Source organism: Rhinopithecus roxellana, chromosome 12 (assembly GCF_007565055.1).
Source record: "Rhinopithecus roxellana isolate Shanxi Qingling chromosome 12, ASM756505v1, whole genome shotgun sequence".
In the NCBI taxonomy this organism is placed as follows: domain Eukaryota; kingdom Metazoa; phylum Chordata; class Mammalia; order Primates; family Cercopithecidae; genus Rhinopithecus; species Rhinopithecus roxellana.
The window spans coordinates 7,268,013-7,282,800 of NC_044560.1; the positions used below are offsets into that span (position 1 = coordinate 7,268,013).

Sequence of the window (14,788 nt, forward strand, 5' to 3'; positions counted from 1 at the left end):
AGGTCAGTGGAATCTTCGGCCCAGTCTGCTTAGGAAAAAGCCCTTTAGAAAGAGATGCTTCTGTGAGGGCCCTCCTGAGAATTATAAAACTGTCAAGGGAATGAGTAGAATCCATTTGTTTCTTTCTTCACACCATCTTTGATCCAGGCACTGTTCTAGACACCTGGGGACCATAGCAAAGAGAAACAGTTCATAACCTGTGTTGAGGTGAGCATACCCTGAATATGTCATTACAAGTAATTTTCAGTGTCCCAAGCAGGAGGAGTGGGAGAAGCAGGAGTGCTTTGAGGACTATAGAAGTTTGAGGAGTTGTTTTCTTGAGGAGGTAACATTTTTTGTGAATCCTTGAAGGATGACCAGGAGATATCCAAGTTATCCAAGTAAGGGAGAGGGCTTAGGGCAGAGGGACAGCCGGTGTTCAGGCCCAGAGGTTAGAGGAGGCTGTGTGTGCAGGAGAGCAGAGGCAGCAGAGCCAGGATGATGAGCGAGAGGGGCCGGAGGAACCTGAGAGCTAGGCATGGCCAGATCTCCCTGCTGGGGAGATGTGCAACTTTTCCTATGGAGTAATGGGAAGCTCCTGGAGACCCTAAAGAAGGCCAGGGGCATGCATTTTAGAGAAATGATCAGGGAGCATGAATGGGTGCAGGAAGCCCATGTGGCATACTTTGTCACCACCACCATCTTCTGAGAACCCAAGAGCAGCCATTCTCTGAGGAGGAGGTTACTATTCACTCTCACTCAGCCTTACACCAAGTCAAGGGAGGCACAGTTACTCCTATTATCCAAATAGGCACAGAGGTTTAAGTGAATCAGCCAGGGCCATCCATGGGCCATGGTTAAGTTATAACAAGGGTGAAAATTCATCTCAATTTGCCAGAAACATTGTCAGTTTTAGGTGCTGAAAGTCTCTCGTCCCAGGAGACCCCCTCGGTCCTGGGCAGATCGGGACATGTGGTGACTCTAACATAATTTACGTCTCTTTTCAGAGACAGACCCATATCCCTTTCATGGAAGCCCCTACTGACCCCGTCCACCCCTGGGGCCAGACCTGAGCCATCCCTCTGGACACATCCCCTTGGAGCTGGGAAAGGGCGGGGAGCGACGCTGGGATGTTGCCAGGCGAGTTCCCGGGTGGAGGAGCCATTTGTCATCACCTCGTTAGAAGGGTGCCAGGTTCCTAAATATTGTCTGTGATTTTGCTAAACGTATCTTAACAGGAGTGGTGTAAACACTGTCAGAGATAGAGGGGAGAGTGATGGCGCCATCCAGGATAATGAACTGCTTAGTTAAGATGGATCTGTCTCCACTCCTGATCTGCTTCTCGATACCGCGCTTAGGGGGGCTCACGCATCGAGGCTGATTGGTGGCAAATTTAATGCCCTGAAAGACAGAGCTCCATCTGCAGCTGGTGGCTGAGTAATTGATGGGTTTGCTTCTCCAAGGAATGGTGTTGAGTGGTCCCCAAAAGGAAGGTGGCAGGGTGGCCTCTGCTTCTGGCCTCCCAGGTTCAGGCTCAGTTAGCATCTGACATGGGGTTAGTTGGAGCAGGAAAGCCCCCAAAATCAAGCTCCCTTCTCATTTTACAGATGAGGAAACTGAGGCCCAGAAAGATGGAAAACTTGCCTGAGGTCCCAGTGCTGGGTGGCAGTGTAGCTGAGACCAGAACTCACCACTCCTCTGCTCTTCACTGCTGTGCTCCTAGCTTCCCCCACCCAGGCCTGCTCAGCTGTGCCTCCTCATTCCCAGGGGCTCCATAGAAGGGATGAACCCTGAAGTGCTTCCATTCAGAAGCCCCTCCTGGAGAGTCCCCAGCAGGTTCCTTGTTGAGTCTGCTCTTTAGTTTTATGTCCTCTGCTTTGGGGGAAGATCTCACTTTGTCGGTCTCCTGACTTTGACCCCTGGATGAAATGCCTGGCTGAGCAGGTCATCTCTGAATCTTCTCTTCTCTCCAGTCAGCTTCCAGATGCCAGTCTCTGCTCTTGCAACCTCTACCTTGGAGCTGTCTTTCCTAGACTGGACAGTGGAATGCTGGAGTGAGGCAGGCCAGGGAAGGGGGTTGGCGGGAAGAGTGATGCCACCTCAATCTGATCCAGGGTGTCCTGTTTGTGCAGAGCTTGTGTCGAATGAAGTCCTCGACCATGCTTTACCACTTTGGACCCTGTGATTATTCCTGCAACCACATTACATGTGGGAAAACTGAGTCCCATGGCGGTCCCATAACTTGCCCAGGTCGCTACTGAATGCTAGAGTGAGAAACTTGAATGTTATCAACTGACCTCAAATTCTGGGGAGGTATGTGGGTGGGGAAGAGCCAGGAAGGATGGGGAGGAGATTTTCAGGAAAAGAACCAGTGCAGGGTATTTGGAAGATGATGGAATTTTGTGAAATCGGGGCTGGGGGAATATTCATTGGACCTAGAGGAGAACTTTTCCTGTGTTTTTCTCTTGGAAACAGCTCCCTTGCTTTATGAACCCTTGCCATCTCCTCTCCTGTGTGTGTCTGTGTCTCAGAGGTGTTTTCTCACCTGTGATCCAGGTGTTGATTAGTGCTGTCATAGCCTTGCCTGGCACATCTGTTGGAAAATCACCTTGCTTTCCACCTTCTCCCTCCTCACCCCAGCCAGAGAGCCTACCTCCAGACTTGAGACTTAGACTCCACGCATCGCCTGATGTTTGTCGTGGCCTTGGATAATGAGCAGGCCACAGCTCATTGTCAGGTTGTGACCTCAAGCCCTGAGGCAGTAAGGTCTCCCCTCTGCCCACCATCTCTCATGTGAGCCTGGCCCCAACCCCAGATCTCTCTGTTTATGGTTCCTATCATTCAGTGTGTAATTCTGGGTTAGTCCTTTCCCCACTCACCTGGCCCAGCTCCTGCACTGACTTCCCTGCCCTGAGAACCAGGCAGCTGGTGAAGACTCAGTGGCAACTGATGGAGCTGCAAATTGGGGGATAACCCCCAGAATTCCCAAGAGACCCAATCAGGTAATATGATTCTGCTCCAGGCAGTAGCAAGAAGTGGTAGAAAGAAACTGGCTTTGGAGCCAGACAGCTCTGGGTTCAGATCCCAGCTTGGCTGCTCTGTCCATGGGGCATGGAACGAGGTGCTCCACAGCTCTGAACAGTAGCTCATTCCTATCTGTGACAGAGGCATATTTACAGGAGGGTATGAGGATCCAAACTGCCTGCGCCCATGAACGCTCAAAATGCATCACTTACTGTATTCATATTTTAATACTCTACTGATATTAATGGAATTCACATTCCAGAAAGAGAAGCAGATGTGCAAACAGACAATTGCACTCCAGTGTGACATACTCATGGTCGCAGCATCATACAAGGCACTGGCTGCTGCCTGAGCTGCTGAAAAAATGGGAGTGAAAGTGCTGGGAAAACTAGAAGTGACACGTTTTTAATTCTTAGAGCTAAACCTGTCTCTGCAGCCTGGAAACCCCACTCCCTCAGCTTCCTGAGGGTCTGAGAAGGGGAGTGCCCAGCTACGAGCATTTCTTCCCACCAGCTGCTACCATGACTCCAAGTAGGGGCATCGCTGGAATGGAAGGCACAGTCACTCCTGCCTCAGTTTACAGCGGTGTTTCCTGATGTTTGTTTTCAAGGACTTCAGCAGGGCTGAGACTAGGGTGAGGCTAGCCAGGTGCACAGGGGGTAACATTCAAAGAGCCACCCACTCACTCTCAGGATGGTGCAATGAGAGTGTGTCCTTTAATTTTGCCTGCAGGCCCCTTGCTTGCCTCACTCTCTTCCCTCCCATTCCTGGCTCAGGTTCTACAAGATGCTCTGAAAAAGATGGGCTCCTGGGTGTAAAATATTAAGAAAAATTTCCCACTCTGGCCCAAACTTGGAGGGTTACAAGGCACTGTGAGCACACAATCCAGCTTCAGGGCCTTTGTGCTTAACCATATCTTCTGTCTGGAATGCTCTCTCCTCAATACCCCCATGGCTCACACCTTCCTTTATTCCAGCCTCCTCAGAAGGGCCTCCCAGGGCCCCTCTGGCTAAAGAAGCCCCTCCCCCGTTACCATCCATCACTTCGGTCTGCTTTGTTTTTCCTCATTATGTTTATCACCACTGGACATATTTTCCATCATTTATTTGATTACAGGCTCTTCTGCTAAACTGGCAGCTCCATGAGGGGAAGGGACGTGTCTATTGTTACTGATATGTCCCCTGCCTACAACAGTGCCTGGTATGGAACAGATTCTCAATTAATATATTTTTCATGCGTAAAGGAAAGACAGGAAGAAGGAAGGAGAGAAAGTTCAGAGAAGTCCTGAAGGGAAGAAGGGGTTTAATTATAGTTAACCCAATACCTCTCAAAATTCATGGGTGATGGAAATCATGTTTTCCTGCCAGACATGGTGGCTCATGCCTGTAATTCTAACACATTGGGAGGCCGAGACGGGTGGATCACTTGATGTCAGGAGTTTGAGATCACCCTGGCCAACATGGTGAAACCCCATCTCTACTAAAAATACAAAAATTAGCTGGGTATGGTGGCAAGCACCTGTAATCCCAGCTACTCAGGAGGCTGAGGCAGGAGAATTGCCTAAACCCAGTAGGTGGAGGCTGCAGTGAGCCAAGATCACACCACTTAACTCCAGTCTGCATGACAGAGTGAGACTCTGTATTACACACACACACCACTTAACTCCAGTCTGCATGACAGAGTGAGACTCTGTATTACACACACACACACACATACACACACACACACACACACACACACACACACACACACACACACAGACACACAGAAATCATGTTTCTTGAAACACCGGTGAAAAACTCCCTATTCTCTGCACATTCTGGGAAAAGCTGTCTTGTCTTAACCTGTCAGAGCCACCCCACTCCTGCACATACCTGATTCACCTCTAGGACTGAGTGCCTGTGCAGTGGGCTCTCTGATCTCACCCTGGCATGCCCCTGTGAATCCTACTGCCCCAGACATCTGCTGCACCTGCCAGTGCTCCTAACATTACCACCCAATCACCAGAGCTGCAACCGCTCCCCTACTTGCCCTCCCCACCACTGCCACACTTACACTTGTAATTCCCTCATGGCTTGCCAACAAATGGTGACCCTTCATCTCACCCTGCCTGCCTCACAGGCACACACCATCTGCACCCACCTCAGGCTGCTCAAAGATGTATGCATCTGAGAATACGTCCTTCCCTCCTCTTTCCAGTGGGAGGAGGACCTTCTTGAGCCTTGATCTCATCAGCCATCTGGACTGATGATGCTCAACTCATAACTATATCTGCAAAGGTGAGAGAGAGCCCAGGGGAGGGAGGTCTCACTGGAAGATTGAGCCACGTGGCTCAGAATTGTGGCCATGGGGTCAGGTCCTCAACTCCTATCACAATTCCTGCCACAATGCCCATCCTCCATCTTTAGGGCTGGAAGAAAAAAGTATGCAGGCTGCAGATGTACAGTGTTTGCCACTTTCTCTCACCTCTTCTGAGAGGCTGTAATAGCGTGGTGGTTGTCATGGAGCCTGAAGGTTTGGGTTTGAATTCCAGCTCTGTAACTTGCAGCTGTGTGATCTGGCAGGGGACTTCACCTCTTGGTTTGCTCGCAGAAAGTGGGAATCATAATAGTTCCTCTCTCCTAGGAGTGTCGTGATTAAGAGAGTAGATGTACATCATATCAAGTGGTTAGCCCAGTGCCTGGAACGAAGCAGGTGTGGACATCTGAGCCACTGTCACAATGTTACACTTGGGCTTGGCTTGCCCTGGGGTCTCCCTTTCTGTGGGGAAAGTTGTCTTCCTGAAGGTGGCATCCTTGTTTGTCATGCCCCATGGCTGGGATCATCCGGGCTGGATCAGGTTCCCTCTGTGCCCACCCACAGTCCCCCGTCTGCCTACCTAGAGGCTGACTGGTCACCTGAGTGGTGACTGTGTTGGGTATCTCTGTCTCACCCTTACTGCTTGTTCCTGGAGGGCCAGGCAATGCCTGGGTCTCTGCTTCCTGGATCCTGGCCCCGGGCCTGCACAGGGTAGGTGGGAGTGAACTGGGGTTGAATAAAAGAGGAAAGAAGGATCCCAGTTGGTCCTTCTGATCTTGGAAGTTGGACCGGTTGGCTCTGGTCGTGACTTTCTCGGACCAAGTGGGCTCCAGGGCTATCCAGGAGCTTGACCTCTGCCTAAGTTAGAGGCCACCCTGGAGTGAGCCCTGTCCCTTGCCTCTCACCCTGGAGGCTGGGTCCTGAAGCCTCGGACCATGCAGATCCGCTCTGACTCCAGCTTCCAGATTGATCCTCTCCAGGTCGATTCTTGTTTTGTTTTGTTTTGCCTTTTCCTGGAGTGTTGTAACCATTGAGTTCTAGGCAGGGGTCAGGCCTGCGGGCTCCATCTGCTCAGCTTGCCTGCACAATTGAAATCTTCAAACCCATCCTGGCTAGTTTTCTCATTAAGACTATTGGACTGGATTGATCCATTAGATCGATGACTGGACATCAGCCGGCAGGAAGCCGATCAGACGAGCCTGGATGATCAGCCCAGGAATGAGATTCTCCTTGGAGCAGCAGTGAGGGTCCAGGCCTCTGGGATGGGGCCGGTGGAGGCAGAGGAGTGGGTTAGAGGCCTCACCAGACTGGACTTTGGTGTGGAGAGAGCAGTGTCCCCAAGGTGTGGCTACCAAGGCAAGTGTCCCAGCATCTGCTACAGGCATTCCCTGGTGGTAGTCGGGGAAACATCACCTGGTGTCTGCAGGGAGCTGAGAATCTTCCCCAGATGGTGGGCCTATAATGGACTTCTCCAACATACCACCACTGCCATGGCCAAGGCTTAGACCCTCCCCTTTGTTTGGGTGGCAAAGTATGTGTGATGGGAAAGCCAATGGTGGCTGTTAAGGAAGCCAGTGGTTGTTTCCCAGGGCTCTCTTTTTACCAGGAGTCATTTGTTTATGAGGTTGGAAATGGAGGAGTATGGGCACTTAGAACACCATGTCCCAGTGTGTATTTCCCAGATCCTGGCTGCGTAGGATGGTGATGGGGCTTAAAGGGTGGCTGAGCGAACCATATTCAGATAGGTTTGGAAATGCCAAGTAAATACATTTCAGCATTCATTTCCTGCAGGACCGAAGAGATGAATCGTGAATGCCACAACTCTAAAAAGGGGCGGGGGTCGATGTTGGAGCACAGAAGCCTTCTCTGGGGGTATCTTATAGAAATACATTGAGGCTTTTCTTGGAGGTACCAGCAGGTCCTACCTTCAGGGGAAAATGTGTCCCATGCAGAAGTGTTTTTGGTTTGGAGGGATCCACTGGAGCCAGGGAGGCAGCCAAACGGGAGATGTTAAGGAGAGGGAAGAAGAGGGTGATTGGCTCCATTCAGGCCTGCAGTCACCATTCACAGAGATCACAGTGTGAACAGCATCCCTCAACTACAGACCCCAAGCCTCCCTCTTCTATCTGCTCTCTCCCTGGCCCTGCCCTCATCAGCCCAGCCCTCCGATCAGCTCGTGTCCTTACCATCCCTTTCTCCTCTCTTCTGTAGGCTACCTGACAGTCAACATTGAGCCTCTCCCCCCTGTGGTGGCTGGAGATGCCGTGACCTTGAAGTGTAACTTCAAGACAGATGGGCGCATGCGGGAGATCGTGTGGTACCGGGTAAGTCACCACCACTGCCCCCTCCATGCCCATAGCCAGGACTGATGGGAGGGTCCTCAGAGTCCTCTGGATACTCTCATTGGTGTGGCTATGTCCTCAGCCCTGACCCAGTCCTGAGCTATCCTGGGCCTCTGCTGGGTCCCTGTCCTCCGCTGACACCCTCCACGGGGACTAGCCCTCCCTTCTACTCTCAGGATTGATCTGGTTTCCACCTCCTTTGTGCGCCTATTATGCCCCTACTCTTGGGAAACTCCATTAGGCAAAGTAGAAGTTACTGAGAACACCCTGGGCCCTGGGTGCAGTGTAATCACGAAGTGATGTCTGATTGTGGAATTTTGAGCATGAGGCTTTGGATAATGTTTTTGGCAAGGGAGAGAGAAAAACAGGAAGGCTTCCTGCCTTTTGCAAAATCAAATCACAGAGATAGTCTGCCACCTAATCTGACTACATATAGGACTAATCCTGGTGTCTGGCACCATCTGAGAAGGGAATTGATTACAGATGAGCAGGTACCCACCTGCCCAGGGTCCAGGTGTTGGCACCAGGAAGAGTGCTTGGAGTCTTGAGCACAGGTGACCTTTTCAACCACTGAGTGAACTCTCCTCGTGTCTGGATGGGGCATCACAGTCTTCTATCCCTTTGCCACAAAGGAATTGGGGCTGGGCTGAGAAGGTGCAGTGGGCACTGATGCTTTTCTTGCAATGCCATGCTCGAGTGTGCACAGATAGAAGCACCACATCCCGGGGAAGAACTCCTCTTCCATCATCTAAACAGGGTTGGCAACATATTTTGGTGAAGACTGAGATTGTAAATATTCTCCTGTCTGCCAGACATTCAGTCTTGGTCACAGTTACTCAACTCTGTTGGTTTGGCACCAAACAGCCACAGACAGTGTGTAAATGAAAGGGCACGGCTGTGTGTCAATGAAACGTTACTCATGGGCACCAAAGTCTGAATTTTGTATAAGGTTCATGTGTCATAATTTCTTCTTCTTTTTATTTTGTTTTCACTGATTAAAAAAGGTAAAAACGGTTCTTAGCTCGCCGGCTGTACAAAACAGGCTAAATATAGGGTGACTTGGTTCACGGGCTACAGTTTGCAAACCCCTGATCAGAAGCCATGCTTTCCTAATCTTTGTAGTCCCTTCTTCAAATGAAACTGATAGGTAGCACAGTGAGGTGGAGTTGTTCTAGAGGGGGTGATGGAACGTGGAAGAGAGGGCAAGGAAGGTAGGGGGTGGGTACCAAACTGTGATTCGAGATCTAGAGCTGGCTCCTCTGCTCCTTGGAGCTGTCACCACATCTACACACAGAGCATGGAAACTCAGTGTTAGAGGAATCCCTGGGGCATGCATGCTGTTCATGGTCTTGACTCAGAACAGCTCTCTTCAGTCTCCTTCTTGCTCTTGGTCCAGGCGAGCTTTGAACCAGCCTGTCTTGGCTGCTCTGCTTTGCATTTTTGGTCTCTGATTCATGGTTTGCTTGTTGTTGCTATTTTGTTGGCTGTGATCTGCACTCCTTCTAATAAAAAATCATGGTTCTCTATTTCAGCATTGCAGTCTCCCCTGCTTAGAGTTAATTCCTAGTGCCCTCCACCCAAGCTCTCCAGGTAGCCTGGGCCTCACAGGTGTGAACCTGACATCCAGCACCCTAAAGGGTCCCAGCCTTAGGAAGGGGCACCATCCTAGATAGATCAGTGGGCCTAGAGAAAGTCAAGGCATATGTTAAACAGTGCCATGAACTGAATCACTAAGAGGCGTATTTACAGGATATGGGAACTGCTTGGCTGACACAGGCTGCGAGCATCTCATTAGCACCTGGCAGAAGGACAGGGATAAATTAACTCCAGCTCACTGCTGACGATGGGACCACATCTCTCCCTCAGCCATCCAATAGATGGGATCAGAGGGAGGGGTGGTGAAAGACAGATAGAAATATGGAGACCCAGTGGGAACAGTTAATGGAGCGAAATGAAAGGAAGCTTGGAAATGGGAAAATAGCAGTGGGCACCTCATTGCCTTCCAAGCTCTTGAAGCAACTGCCCTCCCTCCGGTTTGAAATCGAATGTTACCATAGTCACAGTGGCGAAAATCTCCCTGAAGAGACTCCTGCTGGATTTATGGGCAATGCTAGTGCCAGGCTGGGCCCAGGTGTAGAAGCCAGGAGCAGGTTTCCCCGTGGCTTGACTTGATGGTCTTGAAGATGGTGAGCAAGACTGGGGCAGGAGGATCCATGTCCTGGGCTGGACAGACTCTCCATTTTCTTCTCCATCCCCTAGTAGGGAGACTCTCCTCTCTCCCCAACTCTTATTGCCTAACCTTGATGCCACTGATTGTTTTAAGAATCAGTGGCATCTCTTACCAGTGTCAGGCCCTGCATATCGGGCCATGGTAGGCTGCACTAATTAATTAATTTTATTTCATTTCACATCCTTTGACTGAGGGCCTCTGGAGCATGGGTATGCAGATGTATGCAAATCACATGCAAATCACCCACTAGAGCCAAATGCCTGGGCCCTTGTAATTCTGTAGCTGGACAGAGGTGGTGGCTCAGCTGACTGGTTACTGTCCTCAGGTCCCGGGGAGCCCACGTGCCCTGCCTATGATGGGAAGGATGGGGGCAGAGGACGGAAGGAAATTCCAGGGAAGGACTCTGTGTGGCCAGTTTTTGCCTGCTGCCACTCTAGCTTTCCCTAGTGATTGTCTCTCTTCCCAAAGAGGACAGCTGAAGGGAGACACATAAGAGCCTACCAAGATGGGGGTTCCAGGAGTCAAGGTCAGGGCAGGGCTTCCAGAGGGAATGGGAGGAGGAGCAACAGGAGCTTCAGTCTCCTTCTCCAGCCAGACCCTCCTCTGACCCCTTCCTCGCCTGCCAGATGAATCCCCCACTGCGGCTTCCTTGCCCATCTCCCTCTCCCCACAGTCTGCTCCCCTCCTCCAAGCAGGGAGCTGCCCAGTGCTGTTTGTTTTCTGTACGTGTGTTTGCTTCCCGTCCCAGCTTCCTTTCTCCATCCTCCGTGAATGAGCTTACAGAGCCCGGCTTGGAAGGAAATGAATAGATTACACAGGCCCAGTCAGGACTGTGTCTCCTACCCCGTTAGAAGGAAGAAGCAGGGCATTGTGATGAGGCCGCCACTGCCTGCTCAGCACAGTAGGCACAAAATGGCCCAAAACAAGTGTCAAGCCCAGCAGCCTCCCCTCTGGTCCTAAATACATTATCTTAGCAAAGGGATCATCCTGAGCTGTTAGAAAACATCACGAATGCATTGGATTCTTTGGGTAAATCAGGGCAGCTGATGAAATTGTCTGAAGCCATAGGGATCACCTAACCTTGGAGCTAATAAGACCTCTGACTGGGTATTTGAGATGGTCTTGCTTGTGGACCCCTCAAGGGAGGGGAAGGAAACTGGGAGGAAGTGGCAAGAGCCTGACCCTTGGGCACTTTACCCCCATGATCTGGCCAAGTGGGGAGGAGCGCAGTCCATTTGTAGAACAAGATGCCAAAACTATGAGAATAAACTCAAGAAAGTATGTGTAATCATAGCCCCTGGGTCTGGATTGTCCAATATGGTAGCCAGCAGTCACATGTGGATGTTAACATTTAAATTAAATCCAATTAATTTTAAAATTCATTTCCTCAGTCAGACTAGCCACATTTCAAGTGCTCACTAGCCACCCATAACTGCTGGTCTCCATATTGGACAGATGAAGTATAGCACATTTCCATCACTGCAGGAAGTTCCACTGAACAGCCTACTCTAGAGCTCTGAGATTTTCTTCTGCAGCCTCTGGAATACACTGTGCTCACCTGACAAGAGAATAGCAGTGAATGCTCATTGAGTCAGTTTTCCAGACAAATTTGCCCTGAAATGAATTTTAGTAAGATGAATCTCATTTGGTAACCTGACATCATTAGATTGTATATGTGTGTGTGTGTGTGTGTGTGTGTGTCTGTGGTGAGGGAGGGTGAAAAGAGGGGGATGGTCATCATGCTCAAATCACTTCTTTGAAAACATACAGATGTCAAGAGCGTCATCAGTCCTCTGAGGTGCTGGGTATCGTAGTTGTCTATTAAAGCCCTGTTCAACTTGAGGATGCTTTTCTCCATCCCCCTCTGCTTTCTACACTGTTACATGGGTTCATCTCCCAGATTATCGTGTCCAGGCTTCATCTTCACAGCTCATGTAGATAAGCTCCAGAGAGCTTTTTTTTTTTTTTTTTAGTAGAGTAGGGGTGCAATTCCATACTTCACCAGTAGGAGGCTGTCACCTAATAACTAATCTACCCTAGCACTTAAGTCAGCTCTTGGTTCGAGAAAATGAATGATAAATAATGTTCTTTACTTAATCATTCCTATTTACATCTCTAACTGGGGACTCATTTATTAATGCTGCTTATACTAATTTGAGTGGCGGACATTGAGTCTTCACAATGTGTGAGCACTAGATCAAGTGCTTTATATACATGATGACATTTCATTTTCATGTTTTCACTGCAAGGTAGGTACTATGATTAATTATATTTTCCAGATGAAGAAACTGAGGCCATTCGAAGAGACTGTGTCTCAGGTCATGTTGCCTTCCCTGACCTCTCCAGAAAGCTGTAGGCACACCCTCCTCCGTGAATCCTCTTTGTCTGTAGTGCTTACCTCATCATGTCAAAATACCTGCCCCTGGACCGTGATCATCTGAAGAGCAAAGACTGTGTCTTTTTTCCTGCTGTATTCTTGACACCTAGAGTAGAGTCACCTCAGTGAACATTTGCTAAATTAACAAATCATAGAGCTATAATGTGCACCTGTTGACAGATCATGCTATGTAACCCACTTCTGTCTCAAGTGGGCAATGTTGATAGTATCTCTTGGTCAGGTGGTGGGGAGTGTGGGTCTTTGGATACTCAGGGGGCTTTGTTAAGTATGAAGGAAAGAGGAACATTTCTTATTAGGAAACACTGTCTAAACTCATTTAGTTGGAGGCCACCTGCCCAGCAGGCAAAGCCAAAGGTCTGTTTATATCATGGAACTCCATTAAACAGCCACAGAGAACCATGGGAGTTTAACCTTTTACAGCAGTTTTTATCATCCCTCCTTTGTTTTCTCTCCTTCTTTTACAATTTGTTCCCGGGAGTTGCTCTGGGCCCAGGTTACAAGGCCACAGAAAAGAGAGCCAGATAGAGAGAGAAGGAGATCTACAAACAATGATAACATCCCTGCTTTCAGTACCCCCTTCTCTCACCATTTTCACCATGTGGGAAGATGCATACCTGGGTGTGTGTTTTGTGGTGCAGATGATGCAACCTGGCCAGGGTGATCGTCCCCTCTGGGTTCTGCTGGATGCCTCTACAATGAGGGCTTGTGGTCGCTTGGGACCATTTGAAAAAGAATTGAGACTAGAGGCTGGGAAGGCTGAGGTAGGAAGAGAGGACTTGGGCATCAGAATACCTGTGTGTGAGTTCTGGTGTTTGACCTTGGGTGGTGACCTAACCTTTCAGCCTTTTAGAAACTTCACCTGAAATTGGGCATGAAAACATGTATTTTGTAAGCTTAAATGAGATAATGTCTGCAACCAAAAGAGCCTGGTGTTTAGCTCACTGTGGCACCTATTCAATGACAGCTATTGTCGTTTCATGTCTCTTGATAGCTTACAGGATCTAGAGAGGGAAATTATAGAATAAGAGGGAAGGTATTTTTGGGGAGGATCACCAGGGTTAGAGTCCTTGAATTCCATCCTACCACCTGCATTCCCAAGGGATATGGGCAGAGACAACATTTTAAATGGTTATGCTATTGAACTCACTGGGTTTCAATTCTTGGAAACCCAGTGGCTTAACACAGTTAAGCCATTTCAATGGATTTTAGCTCTCCCTGAAGCAGGGAGTTATTTCAGAATGGCTTTACTGTCATTGGCCCTCTCTCAGTTCCAACCCTTGACAATGTTTCATTATTTGAAGCAGAACTGAAAATGATGATCCTAAGGAGACTATACAGTCCAACCACATCACAAGGGCAAGAAGGTAGGTACACTCTTGGGTGACCAAGAGAGACCAGCACCAAGGTCCCAGAGGAGGGGACTAGACAACCCCTTTGGCCCTTCTTGCTTGGCAGCCACTCAACCTGGCTGCTCCTTGTCACTTCTCTGACCCCACATTCTGATCTTGAATTCAGATCTTACAGATATAAGATCTGGAAGAGGATGTGAGTGAGGAAGACAAAAGCCAGGGTTGAACCAACCCAACCTGTCTTGTCCAGGCCTCCTTCCCCAAACCCCGGCCTTCCAAAGAGCCAGGTTCTCCCCGATGAGGTGTGTCCAGTGCTCAATCTTATACCAGTCACATAGGAAGGAAGAGAAGTCAGCCAGAGGGGGCCCACCGAAGGACAGCTGATTTTAGAACAAATGTAGTAACACATAAAGAGGAAATAAGAAAAAGTTCCCACAGTCTAATTCCATTGTAATCTATATTTGTCCATTCTCATGCTGCTATAAAGAACTGCCTAATACTGGGCAATTTACAAAGGAAAGAGGTTCAATTAACTCACAATTCGGCAGGGCTGGGGAGGCCTCAGGAAACTTACAATCATGGTGGAAGGGGAAGCAAAGACGTCCTTCTTCACATGGTGGCAGGGAGGAGAAGTGCCAGCAGGGGAAATGCCAGGTGCTTATAAAACCATCATATCTCATGAGAACTCGCTATCATGAGAACAGCATGGGGAAAACCATCCCCATGATCCAATCACCTCCCACCGAGTCCCTTTCGCGACACATGGGGATTATGGGAACCACAATTCAAGATGAGATTTGGGTGGGGGCACAGTCAAACCATATCACAATCCTTTAATTCAACCCCAAGGAAAACTCCACCCCTAACCACAGCTGTTAAGTTGTAACCATCCAGACTCGTCACATTGCGCTCTTCCTCCTGGGGATGGGGTGATGGGAGAAACCTTCAGCTCCCTCTAGAGGCCAGAGTGTGAATCACAATCATTGCTGCCCTGATTCTGGGTCTTTAGTGGAAGTTCTATTGGAAACCGGCAGGGGTCCCTCACTCTGACAGCTCATTAGACTTTTCAGAGGCCACTAAAAATATACTGTTGCCTGAGACTCATTCTACAGTGATTGAATCCGAATTTCCAGGACTGGAGCCTCAGGGCATTTGTACTTTTAACAAG

General features: G+C 49.3%; 1 protein-coding gene across 1 annotated transcript in view; it reads left to right on the plus strand.

Annotated features, from left to right (window-relative positions):
- IGSF21 (immunoglobin superfamily member 21) overlaps nucleotides 1-14,788 on the plus strand; it is a 269,151-nt gene that overhangs the window by 108,025 nt on the left and 146,338 nt on the right. The window contains exon 2 of the mRNA XM_030912584.1: nucleotides 7,513-7,625. Coding sequence (XP_030768444.1) covers nucleotides 7,513-7,625 — 113 coding nt within the window. The remainder of the gene's footprint in view (nucleotides 1-7,512; nucleotides 7,626-14,788) is intronic.